The sequence below is a fragment of the Aulonocara sp. 'chitande type north' Nkhata Bay genome, linkage group LG5, assembly GCF_057382095.1.
Source record: "Aulonocara sp. 'chitande type north' Nkhata Bay isolate Kocher_YH1m ecotype deep benthic linkage group LG5, A_spYH_male_GT1.1, whole genome shotgun sequence".
Classification (NCBI taxonomy): domain Eukaryota; kingdom Metazoa; phylum Chordata; class Actinopteri; order Cichliformes; family Cichlidae; genus Aulonocara; species Aulonocara sp. 'chitande type north' Nkhata Bay.
In genome coordinates, this window is record NC_141348.1 from 8,079,150 (window position 1) to 8,101,946 (window position 22,797).

Below are 22,797 nucleotides of genomic sequence, written 5' to 3' on the forward strand. Positions count from 1 at the left end.
TGCCACATTTATTTTGATGGAAATTAAAATCATCAGCTTACAGAGGGAAAAATTCAAAGACATCCAAAAAATAAAAGTAAAAACAATTTGCATGCTAGTCCATTTTGCCAAAGTTTCATAGAGCCATTCAAAATGGTACTCAAAATAGTGTGCACTATTGAGCCTGACAGTGCTTTGTAATGAGCTTTTTTAAAAGGAAAAAAGCTCATTACAAAACAAAGCTTCTTCGTTAGCCCTCATGCCATCTCTTTTCAACACCAAAAATATTACTCAAGAGGACAGCAGCTGAAATATGAAATCCAAAGATTCTGAACTGATCGTGCCCTGGGGGATCTCCTCCCAGACTTGTATCAGGGCATCACTGAGCTCCTGGACAGTTTGAGGTAGCATTGGATGGCCTGAAACATGCTCAGATGAGTTTGGGGGCCAGTTGGTGATATCAAATTCTTCATCCTCCAAGAACTGCCTGGATAGTCTCACCACATGAGCCTGGACATTGTCGTGCATGACCTATGCCACCAGCATAGGGTCTCACAATGGGATTTCATCCCCATACTAATGGCAGTCAGGGTTCTGTTGCCTAGCCTGTAAAGGTCTGTCCCTGGATATACCGCCCCAGACCTACCACCAAACCAGTCCTGTTAAACAATGTTAAAGGGAGCATAATAAGCTCCCAAGCCCTTTTGATGTCTGTCACATGCACTCGGGGTGAACCTGTTCTCATCTGTGAAAATCACAAGGTGCCAGTGGTGTACTTGCCAATTCTGGTATTTTATGACAAATGCCATTCAAGCTCCACAGTACAGGGCAGCTCACTAAATGACACCAGGCCCTCAAGCCACCCTTGTGAAGTTTGCTTCTGATTGTTTGGTTAGATATACTGTATTTAAACCAGCCTGGGTCACTTTGTAACTCTGGTGCTCCTGTGTTGCTTCTTGCACAAAGAAGCAGACACTGGTCCTACTGGTGGGTTAAGAACCTCCTATGGCCCTGTCCAGCTCTCCTAGAGTAACTTCCCATCTCCTGGAATCCTCTCCATGCTGTGCTGGACACACAGCAAACCTGTTGAAAATGAAACACATTGATGTACCATCCTGAAGGAGTTGGACTACCTCTGCAGCCTCTGGAGCATCCAGGTATCATCTCATGCTACCAGTAGTGACATTGATCATATTCAAATATAAACCTATGAAAAAACTGCTGGAAAAGATGAGGAGAAAATTGTCAGTGGCCTCCACCATTCCTCTGTTGTGGGTTTCTTATCCTTGCCATATAGTGCAAGGATAAGAATAGTGGTAATTTCATTAACAACAAAGCAGCTGAAACTGATTAATAACCTCCTCTAATACAAAGCTTAATTGACTTGATGCTATACTCAGATTAACAATGTAGTATATATGGAAACGCTTCGAGCAGAGAACCCATGTCAGTACAAGCTTCAGTGTTTCGTAAAGCTTAATTTGTCCCTTACTGCAGTGCAATTTCAAGACAGCTGCGATCAACTCTCCCACTTTTCCTTAAGGATGACATTTTTATCCAGGTCATGGACGGGGATGGAAGTATGCCTTCAGCGAGGGACACGCCCACGAAATCATCTATTGAAATCATGCAGGAGGATTAGAAGCCAAGCAAATATAAACAATCAATCTAAATGTTAAACAGATGTTTAAACAGAAATTAAATTTTCTGTTAATATCAGCAAATTAAATATTTACAACATGCATAATTCATAATTCAATACAATTTAAGTACTTGCAGGGCCAGTCACCTTTTTCCATGTTCACTGTGACATTAAGTTTTGTAGCTACAACACCAATAGTAAAATTCTCACGGAAGCAGCAGAAAAAAAGGAAGTGTGTGTGTGTGTGTGTGTGTGTGTGGAGAGAAAGGGACAGACTGTTATGTAACGCAGGCCTTGCCTTTTATTGTGAAGGCCTTTGCCGGAAATGCTTAGTGTTTCCTCACTGTCGTTTCTTCCTGTTTGTGTTTCGTGCGATATCGTTCCACATTGCTGTGGAAGTTTTCTGTGTTCTCTGTAGAAAGGTGACGAGACACACGGGAACTGTTGCTGGAAAAATGTGACCGTTTTTGTTGAAAGGATGAGCGATTGTCGCGCGGACACCGTCGGTGGGGATAACTGGCGGAGACGTACAAGGAGTGCGCGAGCGTGCTGCAGACAAACCACCGAAGCGGGAGTTGACGAGTCCAGCGTGCTTCGGTGTCTGAACGTGGGAAACACGGAAGAGGACCATGACATGGAGGAGGACACCAGCCTCTTCAAGCAGGACGGCCTGGAGCAGAAGGTCATGGCGCCCCGCTATAGTCTGCTGCGGGAGGTGGGAAGGGGAACGTACGGCGTGGTGTACGAAGCTCTGGCCCGGAGATCGGGTGCTAAAGTTGCTGTAAAGAAACTGCGGTGCGACGCGCCGGAAAACGTGGAGCTCGCCCTGCAGGAGTTCTGGGCGCTAGCAAGTCTAGAAAAAAGGCATCAAAATGTTGTTCATCTAGAGGAGTGCGTGCTGCAGAGGAACGGTATGGCACAGAAAATGAGTCATGGAAACAAACTGTCCAAGCAGTACCTGCGCCTGGTGGAGACATCATTAAAAGGTGGGGGTCGCTCTCGCTTAGCCCTACAGCTTTACCTGTTTGAGCTGAGATTAGATAAATTGGATAAAAGATGTGTTCACAATTAGTGCCGAAATAAAATAGCATCCTAGGTATTAGATAGTTGTGCTGTGTAGCAACATGTTTTGCTTTTAGGTTAATGTAACCAAAATAAGAGGATTATTCAGTGTACTTTTGACTTTACGTTCTAAGGACGGGGCACTGCGTCAGATTTAGATATGGATTTGCTGCTTGTGCCACGGTTTTGTCATATTTTGCTTCAATTACTAATCATTGGGGTTCATTAGTTTTCAGTTTCAGTTCTGGCTTGGTCACAATTTGGATCACTGGTGACCTGATTGTTACCCAGAGGAGGCTGTTTAATCTTGCTGGTTTTACTTTTTGTGATTCGTGCCTTGTGCTGGCCTGTAGCTATCTTTTAAAGGCCCATAATAAGGTTCTTATGCTTGCAAAGGTTAGTTTGGAGGGTTAGCTTTGTCATTATAGCACAGTTGTTTTTGTCGCCATGACACAGACTCGCTGGGGGATGGGTAGATTTTGACACACTAAAATGGAGTCTGTTGCGTTGCTTGTGTTAGAGGTAATTTTCACATTCCACTCACAATCCGTGCACTTAAGACAAGTTTACACTTACACCGTTTTTGCTTTGTTGGTTTAGCCTGTCTCGGTGCCATCACCTCCCTGGCGATGCTATCACCTCCCTGGCGATGCTTTCTTTAAACGCACAGTGACAATGTTATCTTAGGACAGTTTATCTCAGGCCCACCAGTCATTGATTGGTAGGTTTTCTCAGTAGAAGTGGCTTTTGATATGTGTATTAACATACACCACATCTGTGTTCTTCTTTCATAAGGGGGGGGTGTAGATATGTCTCACCATTTACTTAGTTTACTTATGTAACAAGTACAAAAACCCCATCAAAGATTATTGCCTCAAGAAGATCAAAGAAGACGTGGGCAGTTTGCCTTGGATTAAAAACTGTGTTATGGGGCAATCGTGGCTCAAGAGTTGGGAGTTTGCCTTGTAATTGGAAGGTTGCTGGTTCGAGCCCCGGCTTGGACAGTCTCGGTTGTTGTGTCCTTGGGCAGGACACTTCACCCGTTGCCTACAGGTGGTGGTCAGAGGGCCCGGTGGCGCCAGTGTCCGGCAGCCTCGCCTCTGTCAGTGCGCCCCAGGGTGGCTGTGGCTACAATGTAGCTGCCATCACCAGTGTGTGAATGTGTGTGTGAATGGGTGGATGACTGGATGTGTAAAGCGCTTTGGGGTCCTTAGGGACTAGTAAAGCGCTATACAAATACAGGCCATTTACCATTTCTTTACAAAGTATTTATAAAATTTATTAACTTTTGTTTTTCTACAAGAAAACATAAGCTATAGACTGGTTGTTCAACACCTTTTTGACACTAATTCTTAGTGACATAAAATATTCCCACAGTGTACTGGTAACACATTTTCTTGGTAAGTGAAAGGTTAATTTCAGGCAGAGACGCAAATCCCCTTTGGGGTTGCGTCAGGAAGGACAGCAGGCATAAACTCTGGCAAGTCAAACTACGTGACAAGGGAAGCATCTAAAAGTAGGTTTTCCTAAAGACATGTATAACATAGACTCGATAATACACAACCACTTAAAAGAGAGTACAAATAATGTAGCAACTTGTCAGTACAGCATAGAGCAGGGCGATATGACCAAAAATATTTATCACAATATACATTTCAGGGCTCTCAAAATTTCAAAATCCCTGGTAGCCCTTCGGGCAGGGACTCTTCAGTTTTTGGTAGCCCAAAATAAATTTAAGTAGCCCGAATAAAAAAAGAGAGCAATTTTTTGATTAATGTTTTGTTTCCGTTATAATATTATACATTAAAGTATAATATTGTAACGGAAACAAAACATTAATCAAAAAATTGTTGAAACACAAATTACAACATTGTATAAAAATTACAATCATCAACTTAAATACTTGGTTCTAATTGAACAGAAATTTCTATGAACTTGTAAGAACTGTGTAGTAGGGCTGCTCGATTATGGCAAAAATGATAATCACGATTATTTTCACTGAAATCGAGATCTCGATTATTTGACGATATTTATTTAACAATAACAATGTATTGAATAATGACTTTAAAGACTGTCAAAAAATAATATAAAATAGTGTGCAAATACTGATAACAGTGCAAATGTTTGCAATATAAAAAATAAATGAAAAATGTAAACATCTGTTTAGTGAACTTTGCAGTGTTGCTCTGTGGTGCAGCTACGACACTGTAGCAAAGTTTACACACTATGTCTACTTGATCCACGTCTGTTTTGTTTTTTTTCTTTTTTTTACCTCTCTTTTCAACCAACGGCAGTCACTCTCCTCTCCAAATAACTTCTGCTTAGCTTTCCGAGCTTCCCTCGGGTCCTCTTGTTGTGACACGTGTTCGAAATGCAGAGAGGTGCGCTCGATTTGCCACACGGAGCAGCGCGAGAGTAAAGCACGAGGGAGGGGCTAATAATCGGCTCAGGCATTTTTAATGATCGTTGAAAGCCCAGATCGTAATCGTGATTAAAATTCAATTAATTGAGCAGCCCTACTGTGTAGGACATGAATCAGTCTGTGTCAGATCCTGAATTTGAAATTTCCACTGAAGTCACGGGTAAGAGACAAGTGGAACCAAGATCGAGGCCATTTGCTTTTTGAAGTTTGCAAAGACTGCTAAATTTTGCCAGTGGTAGTTCACTCTTTGCAACATAGTACGCTGTTCTAAACAGATTTTTCGGGTTTATTTTTAGTAATGCATTTCTCATGGATTCTAATGGGGGCCTTTTTTAAAATTACTGGTCCCAGTAACAAAGGCGCTTGTCGATCGAGGGAAAACCAACAACACACCCGGCATTCGTTGTCAAAATAAGACGCGCACCAGATAAGAAGTTGCAGCGTGCGGGACGTCGGGCTAGCGATTTTGCGAGCCCTGCTTTTGGAAATTTGCGATAACGATATAACTGACGATATAATTGACACTAGACAAAATACTCCACAACTTTATTAGTGCAAAAAAAAAAGAAACCCCATTAATGTTTTTTCACTTAAACAAGCAGCTGTTTTTTATGTGCATTAAAGTTCTATAAATAAATAAAATTTAACAGTGCAAATTCCTCGCTGACAGTTTAACCAAAAGGCATTTCCAGTGGAAACTGGCCGACATATCCTCAGCATAACCATGTATAATATCCACAAAACTTAAAAAGAGGTTATACACACACAATACGGTAACATTATGTTGAAGCACAGTACGTATCACTGCGCGAGGCTCCTGCCTACGATAGTCCATCAAGCAGTGCGGCTTAGTAGCTTAGCAAAGTCATACTAAAACATTTGACAGATTTTCGAGCGCCGTGTACATAAAATCGTTTCAAGGTGAGTAAGCACAACCAGAATTCATACATAAGGCACACGGGATTACACTGTCAATTTTCAGAAAAATCAAAGGATTGATTTTAAACGTGCTGTGTGGTAATAACGACGGCCCGCTAGCATGCTCTACCAAAAATTGTGGTTTGTTGTGTATCTGACGGGCGAAAGATAAACCAGTTCCACACCACCGAAGTTGCAGCATTTTTACAAACCAATTCTGGTTCATCTGTTTCATTCAACGATCCGCTTTCGCCCTTCACATTCTCTGTCGCCGCTATGCTTTTTCCACCATGTGTGCATGAAAACAAAGGCACTGCGCAGGCGCATTTTACCCATATTCTATCGCGATATTCCTCTTTCTTATCGTTGCCTAACATTTTACCGGTATTAATGTGAACGGTATGATGTGGGCCAGCCCTAGTACAGCATACCCTGTTTATCATACATCTGGACACTTACGAGGACCATAACTTGCAAAGGGATCATTCAATTCAATTTTATTTATATAACGCCAAATCACAACAACAGTCGCCTCAAGGCGCTTTATAATGTACAGCAGATTATACAATAACAGATACAGAGAAATTATAGCCAGCCAGTGCAGCAGCCCCAACATGTCAGTAAATTTGACACATTTTGCTGCGTCTATTTCTGTAATTCAGTGTCAGTAATGAAAATGAATGCACATGCTGCTGTCAGTGCTGTAGCCTGTATAATTATATCGACAAAGGAAAATAAAAATATATTCTTCAGCCGACCAGAAAAATCCCCAGTATGCTAGATTACCAGTGCAGCCCTGTATATAGACCTTTTGTAGATTGTGTACAGTGTGTATCACTGCTAGATATCAGTAGATTACATTTTCAGCCAACTGCAGTCAAAAATGTAATCAAACTGTTTGTCAGAGGGAAACTGAGTTTTAGCACAATGTCGGGAGTAAATAAGGATTTTTATGCACATAGTGTGTGTGTGTTAGAGCCCTGATTTCAATTTAGGAGATGAGTTTTGAGGTGAAGTGGAGGAAAGCTGTGGAGGGGGCAAAATGAGAGGGAGATAAAGAAAATCATGTTAAATGGTCATATATAATTTGAATGGGGCTGCAATGATTCATCGAGTGACTGGAGTATTTCTTATCCGATTACTTGAGTAATTGATGACTCATTAAATTACTCGATGACTAACGGTTTCCCATCTGTAGAACTGGAAGTCTTTTTGCACATCGAGATGCCTGCTGGCCATTAAAATGAATGCAGGTCTAAGGCACTTCGTCATACCACATACACATCACTTTGATAAACTGTGTCATTCTACATTTTTTTTCTCTTTTTTTTTTATCATTTTTGTTTTTGCTGTCTATCTGATAAGTGTCTCGCTGTTACAGGTGAGAGAGTGCTTGGCCCCCCAGAGGAACCTTGTTACCTGTGGTTCGTCATGGAGTTCTGCGAAGGAGGAGACCTCAACCAGTTCATCTTATCTCGGCGACCCAACCCACGAACAAACAGCAGCTTCATGCTCCAACTAACAAGTGCTGTTGCTTTCCTGCACGAAAACAATATTGTTCATCGAGATCTCAAACCTGACAACATCCTAATTTCAGAGAAATCAGGGACTCCAGTTCTGAAGGTGGCAGACTTTGGCTTGAGTAAAGTTTGCGCTGGTTTAGGAAACACCAGTGAGGGAAAAGACTGTGAAGACAAGAACAAAAACGTCAACCTCAACAAGTTTTGGTTGTCATCTGCTTGTGGCTCAGACTTCTATATGGCTCCTGAGGTGTGGGAGGGCCACTACACAGCCAAGGCTGACATATTTGCCCTGGGCATCATCATCTGGGCCATGCTGGAGAGAATTACTTTTATTGATTCTGAGTCTAAGAGGGAGCTATTGGGTACCTATGTGCGACAGGGAGGTGACATTATGCCTGTTGGTGAGGCACTTCTCGAGAATCCAAAGATGGTACTGAGCATCCCACAGAAACGCAGGTCATGTATGTCAGATGGAGTGAAAAAGCTGCTTCAGGACATGCTCGCTGTCAACCCTCAGGACCGACCAGATGCTTTTGAGCTGCAAGCCAGAATGGACCAAGTTATGTGTACTACATGACCCTCAGCCATACTGTTCTACAGGTACACGTCTCGTTTTAATCACCCTCCAGCATTCTGTTTTGCTGACGGTTATTCTGCCTTCAGTTCGTCTGCTAGTACTGTTTGTATTGTTTAGCTAACAGCATTCCTTGTCCAGATTTGCTCCCTCTGCTGAGTCAAAGTGAATTGAAAAGAAAAAAATCGATCTGAACTCATTGTACATTACTGCTATCTGAAATGTTCAGCCTGCTCTGTAATGTACTGGAGAAGTATCATATGAAGTAACTTCAGATCATCCTTTAGACTGAGACAGTTTGGGGAATTTCTCTAAAGCATTGCCAATGCTATGTCAATACTACTTCATATGAAATCAAGATATTATTGTGGTTTAACATCAAATATGCTTAGTATTGACTGCACAGGTTTTATTTGATGTTGAGGACCAAGAAAATAGAAAACTAGCAAAGGAACCAGCCGCCAAGGAAAAGTACAAGATAGGAAGGCCTTGGGCTACCTAATTAATTCTTAAACTTATTACTAAATATTATTTAGTCAATATTACTACTGAATTTTTTTTTATTCACTAAGTACCTTCTGACAGAAAAGTGGGAAATATCACCAGCCGATCTCCAGTAAGTCTCTTATTCTGTAAAGGAATAGAACCTTCCAGTCTTGAACTGCAGCTCGCCCCAGTGGTAATTGCTCAGCACATAAACCAGTCTTCCACCTGCTGCAGCTTCTGTAAAGACAGGCATACACTGTGTGACTTTTTTTTTTTTTTTTTTTGGCCCATTTTGAGACTATTTTTCACCTGTGTGTCGTGCATCGTGTAATATACATGGGGTAATGAGAGGCGATTAAGACCTCATGACCATCTCCCGATCAACGGTCGTATGGTCACAAGAAAATCAAACCTGTTTGAAATCCTGGTCACCCCTCGTGAGGGTATCTCACTGATGAAGCAGTGTCACAAGCTGATTTAACGCAACCTCTCACGCTGCGCATGCGCAAACACAGAAATAGAAGTGAAAAAGACAGAGCAGCATGGCAGTGCAGTGTGGGATCTGGACACAGATTGCAGTCTCCCCACTTCCGGGTTCCTCTTACATTTCCGGAAACAAGAACACCACGTGTTGTGTATGGACGCACACTGTGAGCAATCAGGTTACATCAGCACGTCGGGCATATAGTGTGAGAACATGCATTATGAGCTACGAACTTCTAACTCCTGCGATTCAGTCGCACAGTTTGAGCAGGAGCTGAATAACGCGACTGAAAAAATCGCAGTGTATGCCCAGCTTAAGAGTGACCCTCCAGCTCACTGTGGATCTCCAGAGCAGATCAAGTGCTGCAGTCCACAAAGGTGGAGACTGAGAGTTATCATTCCATAGGATGATATGATTTTGGTTAAGTAGCTGAATGATATAAAACACCAGTGCATCAGCAACCTAGCCAGCTAGCCAACATAGAGTAAAAACCATAGACAGCAGAAAAAATAAACGCAGACTGTTCGATATGACTCCGCATGAACAACTGATTGACTGAGGTGGATCATCCACTAGTAAACTTATGGTGTCAATAATAAGTTGCCATATGTATTCAGGAAAACGGTCCAAGTAAAGTGTGTTTGGGGAAGCCGTGCGTTGTATATCAGGCCAGTAAAGTATGGAGACAAATTTGCCTCACAAAGGTAGCAAGTACGTATGATATGATCCACAAGGGTAAACTAAGCCTTACAAATGTTCTGTGATTTATGTGTAACATTTAAGGACTCCCGCAATCCATACAAAGATATGAAGCAATCTGACCACATGTAAAACTGTTTTACTAATGCATATATCCAAACCTGAATCAACACTGATCATGTACGCAAAATTTATGAAGTTCAACTCATGAATCTGATCATTTTCTTGATGTATGCATTTGTAAAAGAGTTTTACATGTTGTCAGATTGGTTCATATTTGTGTGTGGATTCCCTACTTTACTGGCCTAATATACAGTGCACGGTTTCCCTTCTCAAGGATTGTTCTGTCTCCAGCCTTGGTGGGGCTGTTCTCATATTGTTCCCTTGCCATTAAGAATACACCTTGGATGGTTCAGTGGAGAACAGCTGGTTTATTTTCCTGGCTTCTGTTCCTATATCTCTTCGCTTTGCAGTTTTCAAAGACTCCGGTATGGACAGTTTGCTGTACTTCTTAGGCATCCCTTTCTTCATCACACTTCTCTACATTACAGATAGTTGGCTGCCTTCCCAATGTGTTGCCTTGAGCTTATCTAGTCTCCTCCTCCATGTAGAGTACTACTGCTTTTGGCTGTTCATCTTGTAGCCAAGCATCTGAAGGACCACTGCTGTATTTCTTTTAATATTGGCTCTGCCCTGCTGTCAAATTAAAGAGAAAATCGGATCGTCTTCTGAGAAACATCTTTGGATCGTCTATTGCTGCCTACCTGTGCTTTAATAACAATCTATATTATTCATATGAGAATTCTCATTTCTGTTCCAATCTGGTTCCTGTACGTTATTTGCCTCAAATTACATTTGAGGTGTGAGCTACTGGGACCTATTATACAGAATTAATTTATTTGTAATAGTGGGCGGGGCATTTGTTTGTGTAGTGCCTACATACTTTATTTAGTGACTGGACTCTGGATATTTGTTCTCACATGTATAAATGCCTGTGTGTATTGTGGTGGTGCTAACCAAGACCACTGGTTGAGTGACCAAAGCCCCAGTTATCCTTTGACCTCTGAGCCACAGATGGCTGGTTATAAAGGGAGCATACATTCCCTTATTGAACATGGTCAGTGCACATGATGGGTGAGCGTTGTATGCCGTGACTGTACAACACACTATGCTTGTGTTTGCCATTGCATAATGTGACATTGGGGGGTGGGGGCACTACAAACCCAGCTGACCTCCGGTCTCTTGCTCTGCTTTCTTCCTCTAAGTGTTGTGAAGACTCCCACCACCCCTGCATGCATTGTTTCAGCCATCCCCTGCTCATCTCCCTGCACGTTTTCCATGCTGAGCAAGACTGTCATGAGTTCAAATGGGCTGACTCATTTACAGTTTAATAATTAATATTTATGCAAGTAAAGTCACGAGCACAGATTTTTTTTCTGCAGTGCAAAATTTTGCATCATTGGATAAACATCAGAGAATGCGTATATGTTTGTTTTTCTTCATTGCAGTCACCGCATGCTCCTTTCAAGGCTAACACACATAGTGATTCACTAGAGTCAAACACACAGATACGCATGCACAAAAACACATGAATACACACCAAATCTCCAACATCCAGAAGACACAATACTGTCAGTTATTTTGTCTCCTACTAATGTGAAAACAACAAGAAGAAAGAAAGGAAGGGTAAAAGCTGCCAGTATTTTTGCATTTTTATGTGCGTGATGGTGTGCTAGTTGTTCTTCAGCAAGGAAGGAGGGACAAGAAGACTTGTAGAGGTTTGCTGACCCAATAGGTCTGGAAGAATTGCAGCCTCAGTGTGTACAGAGATACGAGAGAGAGATGGTATTTGTTCTGCTGACATCCTAGTTAACTCTCTTTGGCTTAGCTACAGTTCACAATGACCTAAAAATCACCAAATATTCATGTAAAGGTAAGCTCTCCATCACACAATTGCTCCAAAAGGTAGTCCTGTGTGATGAGCGTTTTGAGTATACAATAAACCTGTTCTGAATAGTATGTTGCAAAGGGTCTATCAGATTCTCGTGTTGCATGAAGCAACACTCATAAGTCAGCACTCATTATCAATGCGTATTCAGATTGCAGGATGAAGCTCCAAATCCCTGTTAAAGCTATCTAAGTCACTTATGTAACAGTACAAGTGGAAATGCATGACTGCATAACTGGGTGCAGTCTGCAGGGAAAGGCGTAATGGTTAGTCACATTTAACAAAGGGCCTGTTTGTGCTGCAGAATTCAGCAGAGTTTTTGGATCCTCTCAGCTCTACCATAAACACATCTGTGCAGTCTGCCATGCTGCCACATATTTTTAATGTGTGAATATGACCAGGGGATGCAAGGTTTTTGGGAGCTGATCACATAAACCAGGTTTTCACAGATTCCTTTATTTGACCACCATAATGTTACATTGTCATCTCTGCCAGCGATTTGGGGTTGGTCTGGCTGAGATGGATTCTTTTATGATATACCCTGGGATCTGCCAAGTCAAACATTTGTTTTGTCTTGACTCTAGAGTCAGCTTACTCACTGTTCTTGTAGGTTACAGTATTGATATTCACTCATTTGATATACTGCTGACTTTGCCCTTGAAGATATTTCTGTGTAATTCAGTTTACATTCATTGTCCATCTGCTGGAAGCAAATGTGTCAATTGCTTAACGTGTGTGCAGTCTGCAGTGGGCATTGCTGTAATAAATTTGGGAGCTATTTACTGCAACAGGTACTGATTCAGCACATCTGCTGCTCTTTTCACATACTCGCCACTGCACATAGATCAGCCTTGTAGAATGTATGTCACTGAGGTCTGTCCAGCTGTCTCTATGCCATACATGTTTTTCTGAATCTGAACAACACCTGGCACCGATCTGAAATCCTCCAGGGGACAAGGAAAACACTTTTTAAACATGTTATTATTTTTAATGGCAGATGTGCTGCTACCAAACAGAAATGTGTCAGGAGAAAAGCAGTGTGCAGTTTGATCTTTTAACTCCAAAAATCAGCTAAGATTGACACGCTTGGTTAGAATATTTGAAGTCACAAATGTGTGTTAGACAGATGTCACAAGGCCCCGAGGCACATGAGGCACATGCACATGGCCTCTAGTGAGGTCAGCTGCCCATTGCCTCTGGTCGATCCCAGCAACAGTCGCCTGGGATTTGGTGCTGTATAAATAAAATTGAATTGAATTGAATTGGTTCTTTGGGACTCTCGTCCTTCTGCTGGGTTGGATACACAGTTGTTGCCAAAATGTGTGATCTCAGGTCTTCTCAGGTACTCTTTTGGGCTGTGGATGGCCCGATCTCCTGGATCTATCTCTGTCTGCCTTTGGCTCCTGGGGATTGTTATTGCAACTAGCCACCCTTGTAATCAAGTACATTTTGTAATTTCTCTCTCTCTCACACACAGTCAAGGAACTTTGGCACAACGGTGCATTCAGATCATAATTCTGATGGCAAAATGTGCCAGACATTACAGGTTTTTTTTTTTTATTTCTAACTTTATAGCAAATGAATTTATCCTCTGTATTTGTAATATAGGACTTTAGAAAAACAAAACAAAAACTTTGTCACTTTGTCCCAAGCTTGTCCACCTCCATGTCCCACGTGTAATAAACCAAAGGTTTTGTGCATCTGTCTGCTTGTTCACTGGTTCTCCTGCTTCTTTGCAGATGTGTGTTGCTGTCCAAAGCTGGTGCATCTGCCTTCATTCAACCTGAAGACTGTGAAGATAAAGAAGTAAAGAGCAGTTTCTCCTGTAATGTAGATGGTGAAATGGGATCATAATTCTTTTGCTTGTTAGATTAAATTCATTTGCCAGTGCTACTGATAAATGATTTGTTTCATCTTCACGATGGGAATAGATGGAACGGATAAAAGAGATGCAGCAACATTTTTCATTTCACACTTGACTTGAAATGGCGACACTTTGGTCGCCAGCCTGGAACTCTGATGATATTTAATGAAAACACTGTGATGTAAGATAAAAACTGCTGCTGGAAAATTTTCACTTGATGCGGTGGAGCGTGTGTGTGAATTTTTTCGTTTTGTTTTGGGGGTGTTTTTTTTTTTTTGTTTTTGTTTTTTCTCTAAAAAGTGACAGCTTTCTGATCTTAGGACATGATAGAAAAGCATGTCAGCTGCTTTTTTTTTTTCTCTGTTGGGTTTAAATTCTAGAATTAAGTAATAATAGCTGGTAAACTCTGTTAGCCACTGTAATAATTCCAGATGTTTTAAGCCTGAATTTGTGTTGTGGTCCCATTTGCCATCTTTCCAAGCTGCTTGTAGGCTGTCTTGCAGGCCAAGGTGTCAGTCCAAGCTAGTCCTTTCAAAATTTACTAATCATTTAATCTACAATGTGCTTGTCCATCACAATCCACGACAATCAGATCTACTCAGCTGAAGGTAAAAGGGTGTATCTTCACATTTGGGAAGTGGGACCTATTCATTACACTCCACCCCCTCCTGGTCACTACTGCATGCTTTCTTACTGCAGATTGCACCACCTATACAACATTTTGGCTTCTTTTTTGAATATCTCTCATTGAAGTTGAACTTTAGTGACACATCACCGCTCCATGTGTCATACCTTTAAATTCAAATTTGCACCAGCTGCTTCACCATCTTTGATTTTGCATGCAACTACATGATCCAGGGTATATGGGCCTTGATAATTTAGCTTCTTCAGTATTTAATTGTAATTATAGAAAAGGGAACCATGAATGTAATTTTACCCAAATAAGTTTTCCATTAATTTCAAATGAGATGGTGACTCAGCAGTTTGTTTTTTTCTGTTCTTGGAGCTTTTGGCATGCAAAGTCACATTTTTACTGGGAACTGCAGTTGTGCTGTTTGAGCAAAGAAGCAAAGCTGCTGATGTCTTTCAAATTTTATGCAGTTTAGTTGTGCCTGGTATCAAATGTTTGAATGATTGCATTTGTAAGCAGAGGGAGATGTTAGTGCAATGACCCCCAGCTCAATATTTTGGATTCAGTTGGCTGCAGAGTTGCACCGAGCTGACTAAAAGTTGTCTTTGTAATCGTGCTACCTCCTGTTTCCCCTTTTCATTGAGCCATTCCTCACACATTCTGGGTAGATTTCATTTTTGCTTCCACTCATCAATGTCTGTTCTAATTTTCCTTGATGGCATGTTTAAAAAGATTTGCATTACAAGAACATCACATAGGTTTTGAAAAATCTGCTGCTGCCTTGTTTCTTTGTTTTTCCTTTTGTTCAGTGTGTTTAAAAATTAAAAATAACAAAACCCTTATTAACACTGACAGAGATGATTACATTTATTTAGCCCCGGATAGGTCATGAAGCTCTTAAAACAAATGTTAATTTCCTGACCTTCTGTGATGAACATACCTCAGCTCACCTCCTTTGTTTTATTGTTTTTTTAAATGTTTTATTGATAAACTGGAGATGAGTTAATTTGAAGAGGGAAACTTGAAATGACTGTTTTGTTGTTGTTGTTTGTTTTTTAAATCAAGACTTCTGATCTATTGTTTGATTCAAATGACTCTTCTTAAAATATTATCCATATACATTCTGCTCCCGCTTTGTGCTTTCTTTTGCTGTTCAGGTTATGGAACTATTATGCCTGTCTAAACTTCAGTGACTGAGTCACTTGTTTTCTATGCAATCCAGCCCTGGCTAATTTGGTTGTAGCCCTTTGCTTCACATCTCTACAAACAGTTGAACACAATGAGGTCCAGAGTTTAAGTGGCTGACCCTTTGCAGCAGTCCTTCGTTCTGCCTTTGACTGCTAAAGCCATTTGAATAAATGGAAATGTTTGTGGGGGTTTTTTGTGTTTTTGTTTTTTTTATTGCCAACTACATAAAGGAACTGTTTTAATAAAGGTTGGAAATGCCTCTATTCTGTGTGACTTCTTAACATTTAATCCTAATATTTGTCATCAAAAACTTCCCCTTACCTACCAACACTCCAGTCGCTGTGATGTCAGAGTCAAGTTTATTGTCATTACACATGTATAAATACAGGGTAATAAAATACAGTTAAGTATACAGATGTTTATATTGCTATACAGAGACCAAATGAACAGATGAACTCCAGACAAATGTAGTGTTGTATACATATGTACAGATGTACCGAGTGCTATGAATATAGCTTTCACTACTTAAACAGTAGCAGAGGTGTAGCGCTCTGAAAAGACTATAATACTGAACAGTGTACGCTCTATAACAGAGACTATGCTATGTCAGTGTCCTGAACTATAGCAGTATCCAGTGTGAGCATATGGTGGAGGCTGAGAATGAATGACAGTCATGATCTTGGTCATCGGGAGGGATAGGGGGGAGGAGGGGCGTAGGAGGGTTGAGTAAGTGTGGATGAGAAGGTTCAGCAAGGGACTGAGTTCAGTACGATGACAGCTGTGGGGAAGAAGCTGTTCCTAAACCTGCTGGTTTTATTCTGAAGGGTCCTGTAGTGACATCTGGAGGGGAGGAGCTGGAAGAGTTCATTGGCAGGATGAGAGGAGTCCCTGAGAATGATGCGTGCCCGGTGTAGACATCTCTTCTTGTGGACATCCTCAATAGCAGGAAGTGGAGTCCCTATGATGCGTTGGGCGGTTTTCACCAGTTCCCATACCAGACCGTGACACAGTTGGTCAGGATGCTTTCTATTGCACAGCGGTAGAAGTTACCCAGTATGTCAGCAGACAGGTGGTTCTTCCTCAGTGTCCTCAAGAAAAAGAGGCGCTGATGAGCCTTCTTGACCAGGCTGGAGGTGTTAGTTGGCCAGGACAAATTCTCAGAGATGTGGGTGCCCAAGAACTTGAAGCTGAAAACCCGTTCAAAATGTATCAATTTACTTCCGTCCATGGTCCATCCGTAAACTGTCTTCTGTATATATATTAAAGTTAATATGAATTCTAAAAGTCTTCCAGAGCAGTAAGTCGTGAAATGGTGGGTAGGTAGAATAGGTCTTGAAATAGGCAAATATACTCATATTGAGTATGCAAGAAAGTGCTGAGATATTGGGGGAAACTAAAATCATCCATTCGCTTATCCTTTTCAGGGTCGCAGAGGGCGCTGGAGCCTATCCCAGCTGTCATAGGGCAAGAGGCGGGGTACACCCTGGACAGGTTGCCAGTCTGTCACAGGGCTAACACACAGAGACAGACAACCGTTTGTGCTCACATTCACACCTATGGGCAATTTGGATTAATCAATTAACCTATCCCCACTAACTGCATCTCTTTGGACGGTAGGAGGAAGCCAGAGTACCCAGAGAACCCACGCAAACACGGGGAGAACATGCAAACTCCACACAGAAAGACCCCGGCCTGATGGTGGAATTGAACTCAGGACCTTCTTGCTGTGCGGCAACAGTGCTAACCACCGTGCCAACTAAAACTAAAATCATAAGGTTGCCAATTTAAAAAGGAATGAACAGTCTTTAAATGTTATTTTAGTTTAAGTTTAATGAAGTGAGAGACCAAAAATCCAGAAAAAATAATTTGTAATAAATTTATCCGAAGTTCTGTGGTAAGATGAAACCAAAACTGTGCTGGACATGCTTTGTTTGGAGGAATAGAGATGCTGAATATGACCCAAACAACACCATCCCCACAGGCAAGCACAAAAGTGGAAACACTATGCTGTTATGCTAAAGGCAGAAGACAACGTCACTGTCTTCTGCACCAATGGACAGGGCCATGTACAGTAAAATCTTGAATGAGAATCTCCCACCCTCAGCCTGGATGCAATGGATTGTGGACAGAATGACAATGAACCAAAACATACTGACAACAACAAAGTAGTGCCTAAAGAAGATGCACATTAAGGTCATAGCTTGTGTCCAGACCTCACCAATAGTAAATCTTTATAGGGAGTTGAGGTTTGAAGTTATCAAGTGGCAGCCAGGGAACCTAAAGAATCTGGAGTGTTTCTGTAAAAAGGAATTGGCCAAAATCCCTCCTGGGATGTATACAAATTTGGTACGCAACTAAGAAAGGTGATATCGCTTGCCCACAAGTGTTTCTCCATCAGCTGCTAGCCATATTTTGCTTGGGTATCAAATCCTGATTTCATTCAATGAAAATCAATTATCAATTAATACATTTTATGGGACATGCTTTTTTTTCTTCAGGATTTTGGTTAATATTTTGTCTACCATAAAACTTATAGACTGTTTATCTCTTGATAAGAGAGAAAAACTTACAAATTCAGGAAGGGATCAAACATTTATACAGGGCTTTTAAAGCGGTCAATAGAATTTCAAAATTAATTCTGTATTATTTTTTGTTAACAGCCTAGTTGCTGTATTCTGGACTAAGGCTACGTTCACACTGCATGCAAAAGCGCGTCAAATCCGACTTTTTTGACCCTATGCGACCCATATCCGATCATGGTGTGACAGTGTGAACGGCACAAATCCGATATGTTCAAATCCGACCTGGGTCACTCTGGTATGTGGTACTGAATCCGATACATATCTGATGTTTTAGAAAGCGACTGCTGTTTGATGGTCATGTCGCATTAAATCTGTCTTTTACATCACTGACACAAGACAGACGCCGATTATCAGCGCCAGAGAAGACATCGCGAATGCTTCCGTCCATCCCGTGTAGATGTCAGTGAAACTGTTGGGAAGAGAGCGTTGGAGAAACGTGAACATTTTATTTATATTGTATAATCTGCAGATTCTGACAGAAATCTGCAACTATCCTTTGAAGCACCGCTCCTCTAAAACAGCAATAAGGATCATTAGGCCATATGTAAATAACAAAATAACTTAAAGAAAAATTGGGGAACGTAAAGTCCGAAACAAGTCTTTATATCTTAATATAAAGATATAATCAGTAAAACAATACTGATTACATCAGTCAAACAATACTGTTTGGTCTGGGTCTGAACAGAGCGCGTTGTGTGTGACGTCTTCTTTTGCACAGTGGGCCGCTTTGAGGGTTTACACAGGAGCACGTTTGCTGTCACATTTTATTTGTAGTGTGAACAAGCAGACAAAAAAATCGGATTTGATCAAAAAATCGGAATTGAGCTTTAAGACCTACAGTGTGAACGACTGCAACTCTCACAACCACTGTCCACACTCCAACTACACCTCACCTCACAGTAAATGATCATTTCCATTTTAAGCATTTCCAAATAATCATTTTCCATACTGCTAGTATAAATATACACAGTATAATGCCATCACTACAATATACATGTTTTACACACTCCTTTTGTTGTTGACATTTACAGGCTGTGTGCAAAAGGCCACACTCTTCAAATTCATGCCAACTAATATTTTTACGTCCAGTAGGTGTCCTGCTAGAGCAAATGAAGCTTCAAGAAGCTTTGCGCTGGGGTGAACCAATTGGATGAAAAGCTTCAGTGCTTCATGGAGCTTCATCTGCCCATCACTAGATTATACTATGAAAAAGGAAAAGTTTTTAATTAAATTGCTAAGCAGATAAACTACTCAGAAACACCACTATGTTTGAGCAGGAACAGGAAGTGATACTCTACCACAAAGCAAGCGAACACCAAGTGACAGCACCAACAAGATGTGTGCCACATTATAAATGTGGCACTTACTAAGGCACTCTGTCTTCTGCAGTTTGAGCCCGACCTCTGTCTGAACTCTGTTTTGAACCTGAACTGAATCTGAAATTGACAAGCTGTTGCACACCAGTGCTCATTTCACAGCTGGAATGTGACAGTCCAAACACTTTCCAAACAGATTCCAAGATCATCAGTTCAAACAATTGCACATAAATGCTTACAAGTTATTTGGATATGTCACCACTATATGCCAAGGTCTGCAAGACCCAAACTGTCACCCTCAGATAAGAAGAAATTGGTGAGTGAGCCCAAGGACAACCAAGGAGCACCCAAGGATAAGGACAACCAAACAGTCAAAAAAATCACTAAAAGCCCCAAATTATGACGGTATTTGTGATGACTGTACGTAAACTTCTGACCACAACTGTACTTTCCGCATCTGTGTGCATGTGAGGTAGTGTAGACCAAGTGGCTAGGAAGGCGATAAGTAGACAGCATCAACATCAGTTTCTTTTAAGTGTACTTTTATTTTCGGCATCTCTATTATACCATTTTAAAACCTGGTAGGTAGTGATGGTCCGCTTGAAGCTGAAGCTCCGGTGCGTGTGTCAAAAAAATCAACACACTGCTTCAGAAGCACTGTGTCGAAGCTTGATTCGTTTGGCCAGAGTCACGTGATCAGTGACGTCCGAAGCTTCATTTAGAACCTAACTGCTTCGGTGTCTGATTCAATGGTTTATAAGGAAGCGAATCATTCGCGGGATTTGTGGTGTTTTGATGGTGACAGATAGCAAACCACTGATCATTCCATTGAGAGATTTGGAGCCAGCGAGGAATAGAGGAGGTTCTGTTGTGTGGGAGAATTTTGAGTTGATTTTGGTCAGTTGGGTGGGTTTTCCAGCTTTGTGTTCTGGCCGTTTGCTTTTGTTTTGTGCGTGTTTATTATATCTTATAATGGGAAAAAACTTAAAATGTCAAAAAAAAATCTGCTTTCATAGTATAAATACCATTAAATAACTTTAGAAAAACTTCCACTTGACTCTTTACATGTAATGTTATAAAAATATATATTTTATTGTTTAATTAATCTGAAAATGTTAGTCTGCCAAATGTGCAGCAATGTAATCTATTTATTCTCTTCAGCTGATAGTTTGTGGGGCCCAGGTAGACTGTATAACTGCATCTCTACCAGTTTCTCTGCATTCCAGCCTCCTCTGTTCCATGTGAAGGGATTTGCCTTAAGGCAGGAGAAATGATCTCCACGAAAAGGAACAGGTTCGGCCATCGCACAGTGGAACAAATTCTCTTCTTAAATAAAAATGAGAAAGAGCTACTTTAAATGCATCATGTTTTTGTTCATAAGCATTTTCCCTTTCCATTTCACAATCAATTCTACCTCCAGGTCAAAAATATGTCTAGGAAAATTTCCCTAATATATAATATTATATATATTATATATGCTCACAGCAGAAGCATACTCCACAATGTGTTGTACATTATCATATGTATATTATATGTAACGTGGTATTTTTCAATTATTGTATTTACCAACATCAAGAAGTCACAAGCAAAGAAAGACCACGCCATGGTGCATGTTTAAACAAGAAGAGTTTACTGGTCAAAATTATTTATTAAACAAATAAACCACATTTTCTTAACCTCCCAAAAATAAACTTTCAAAGCAACGGCGGCCCAATATCAGTCATAATGAAGCAGTTGGTTTTATTTTGTGGATTCAAGCTGCTCTTCGTATTTTTGGCCACCAGATGTCACCGGAGAGGACTGTGTTGAAAAGCTTCGAGTAATGAACCGTTTTTCAATACAAGCTTCAGTGCTTCAGAAAGCTTCATTTGGCCATCACTACTGGTAGGCAAAATCTCACTTGCTTTCAACAGGACTTTACACACACCTGAACCTCATTAGTCTCTACCATTGAAAAATAGGTTGGAACAAACACTACAATTCTAATCAAAAAACAGGAATGCAATTATGCATCCAGTCGACAAACTAATTTACCCAGCTAAATGGCCTGAAAAGTAAAACACTGCATACAATACAACTAAAAATAAAATAAATAATACTATACAAAATTAAAAACCCTCTAGTTGGTTGTACCCAGTTGGGCACCAATGACATCATGACCCTATATAAACAAGTACTGGGGCGGCCCCTCCCACGCACCTGTTTTAGATCTAGGACCTGAACAAATGGATAAACATGGTAAGTATAACCAAAGCAACATAAGCAAACATAATTTGTTAGAAATTGACCTGTGAACAGAAGAAAATTCAAAAGACTTGATGGTTAGTATAGTATTTGCTTTAGAAATATATGCATGGATGTAATGGATGTAACCAATTCTACCACAAACTAACCCGGGAAAGTATGTAAAGCAAAGTTACACCAGCAATGTCTAAATTAAAGCATTATGGTCAACTGTAAAAAAACAAACAAACAAACAAGGGATAAATTATCAATATGGTAGAGGGAGAAGTGATAAATGAGTTCAAGCATAGCTACTTTGTCACAGTGCACCAGAGGGTCCCAGTAATTATGTTTATCTTCAAAATCTGAGGTTTTGTAACCGTCATTTGCTAAGACACAAACTGCATATGGGCTGAAAAACCAGAATGGACATTGAATGTGAAAAGCAGCTGTCTGTTTCTTCTTACATGTGTACCAATAATCTTTAAATGGGCGGAGACAAACAAATATGCATTATGTCATCTTGTCCATGTGCACTAAAACATAGTCAACATCTCCATGACCATGGTATACTGTTGTGAACTGGAATCTTATACATTATATTGCCAAAAGTATTCATTCAGCCATCCAACTCACTGAATACAGGAGTTCATCATTTCCATGGCTACAGGTGTATAAAATCAAGCATGCTTCTACATGCCTAGGTGGATAGCTCTCTGGGGCTCAGTGAATTTCAGTGCCAGGATGCCACCTGTGCAGCTGTGAAATTGTGTCCACTTGTGAAATTTCTTTATTACTAAATATCAGTCAAATAGTCAACTATTAGCAGTTTTATAATAAAGTGGAAACAACTGGGAAGGACAGCAACAGTCATTAAAATAGTAGGCGATGTAAAATCACAGAGCGGGGTCAGCGACATCACTACAGACCTCCAAAGTTCATGTGGCCTACAGACTGGCTCAAGAACAGTTCATTGAGCGCTTCATGCAATGAGTTTCACTGGCTGGGCAGTTGCATCCAAGCTTTACATCACCAAATACAATGCAAAGCATCTGATGCAGTAGTTATAAGGCACACCACTAACTGATTCTAGAGCAGTTGAGACACTTTAACAGGTACATGGCAGAGTGGGGCACAGAAAGAAATGGGCATGAATACTACTACTGTCTACTGGTAGACAAAGCAGTTGCCCAAGACTGCAACAAGACCAGACATAAGAACAGTCATTTTTTACTATTCACACTACATTTCTCATT

At 40.8% G+C, this 22,797-nt stretch overlaps 1 protein-coding gene and 1 long non-coding RNA gene across 2 annotated transcripts; one reads left to right on the forward strand and one right to left on the reverse strand.

Moving 5' to 3' along the window:
• Positions 1–39: 39 nt before the first annotated feature.
• Positions 40–2,674, reverse strand: LOC147329800 (uncharacterized). Its single transcript, XR_015129031.1, has 3 exons — positions 1,769–2,674; positions 1,472–1,595; positions 40–1,062 (listed from the first exon to the last, which is right to left on the reverse strand). It is a non-coding gene; the product is annotated as an uncharacterized LOC147329800 (long non-coding RNA).
• Positions 1,952–15,679, forward strand: LOC147329801 (serine/threonine-protein kinase 35-like). Its single transcript, XM_086291143.1, has 3 exons — positions 1,952–2,607; positions 7,405–8,146; positions 13,477–15,679. Exons 1-2 carry the CDS (start codon positions 2,100–2,102, stop codon positions 8,121–8,123), a joined length of 1,227 nt encoding a protein of 408 aa, XP_086147269.1. The 5' UTR covers positions 1,952–2,099; the 3' UTR covers positions 8,124–8,146; positions 13,477–15,679.
• The last annotated feature ends 7,118 nt before the right edge of the window (positions 15,680–22,797 follow it).

Bases quoted from the DNA above. Each gene is read 5' to 3' on its own strand.
- LOC147329801 (XM_086291143.1), top strand. From the start codon at position 2,100: ATGAGCGATTGTCGCGCGGACACCGTCGGTGGGGATAACTGGCGGAGA. The intron at 2,608-7,404 runs GTGGGGGTCGCT...TCGCTGTTACAG, and splicing joins GGTGGAGACATCATTAAAAG to GTGAGAGAGTGCTTGGCCCC.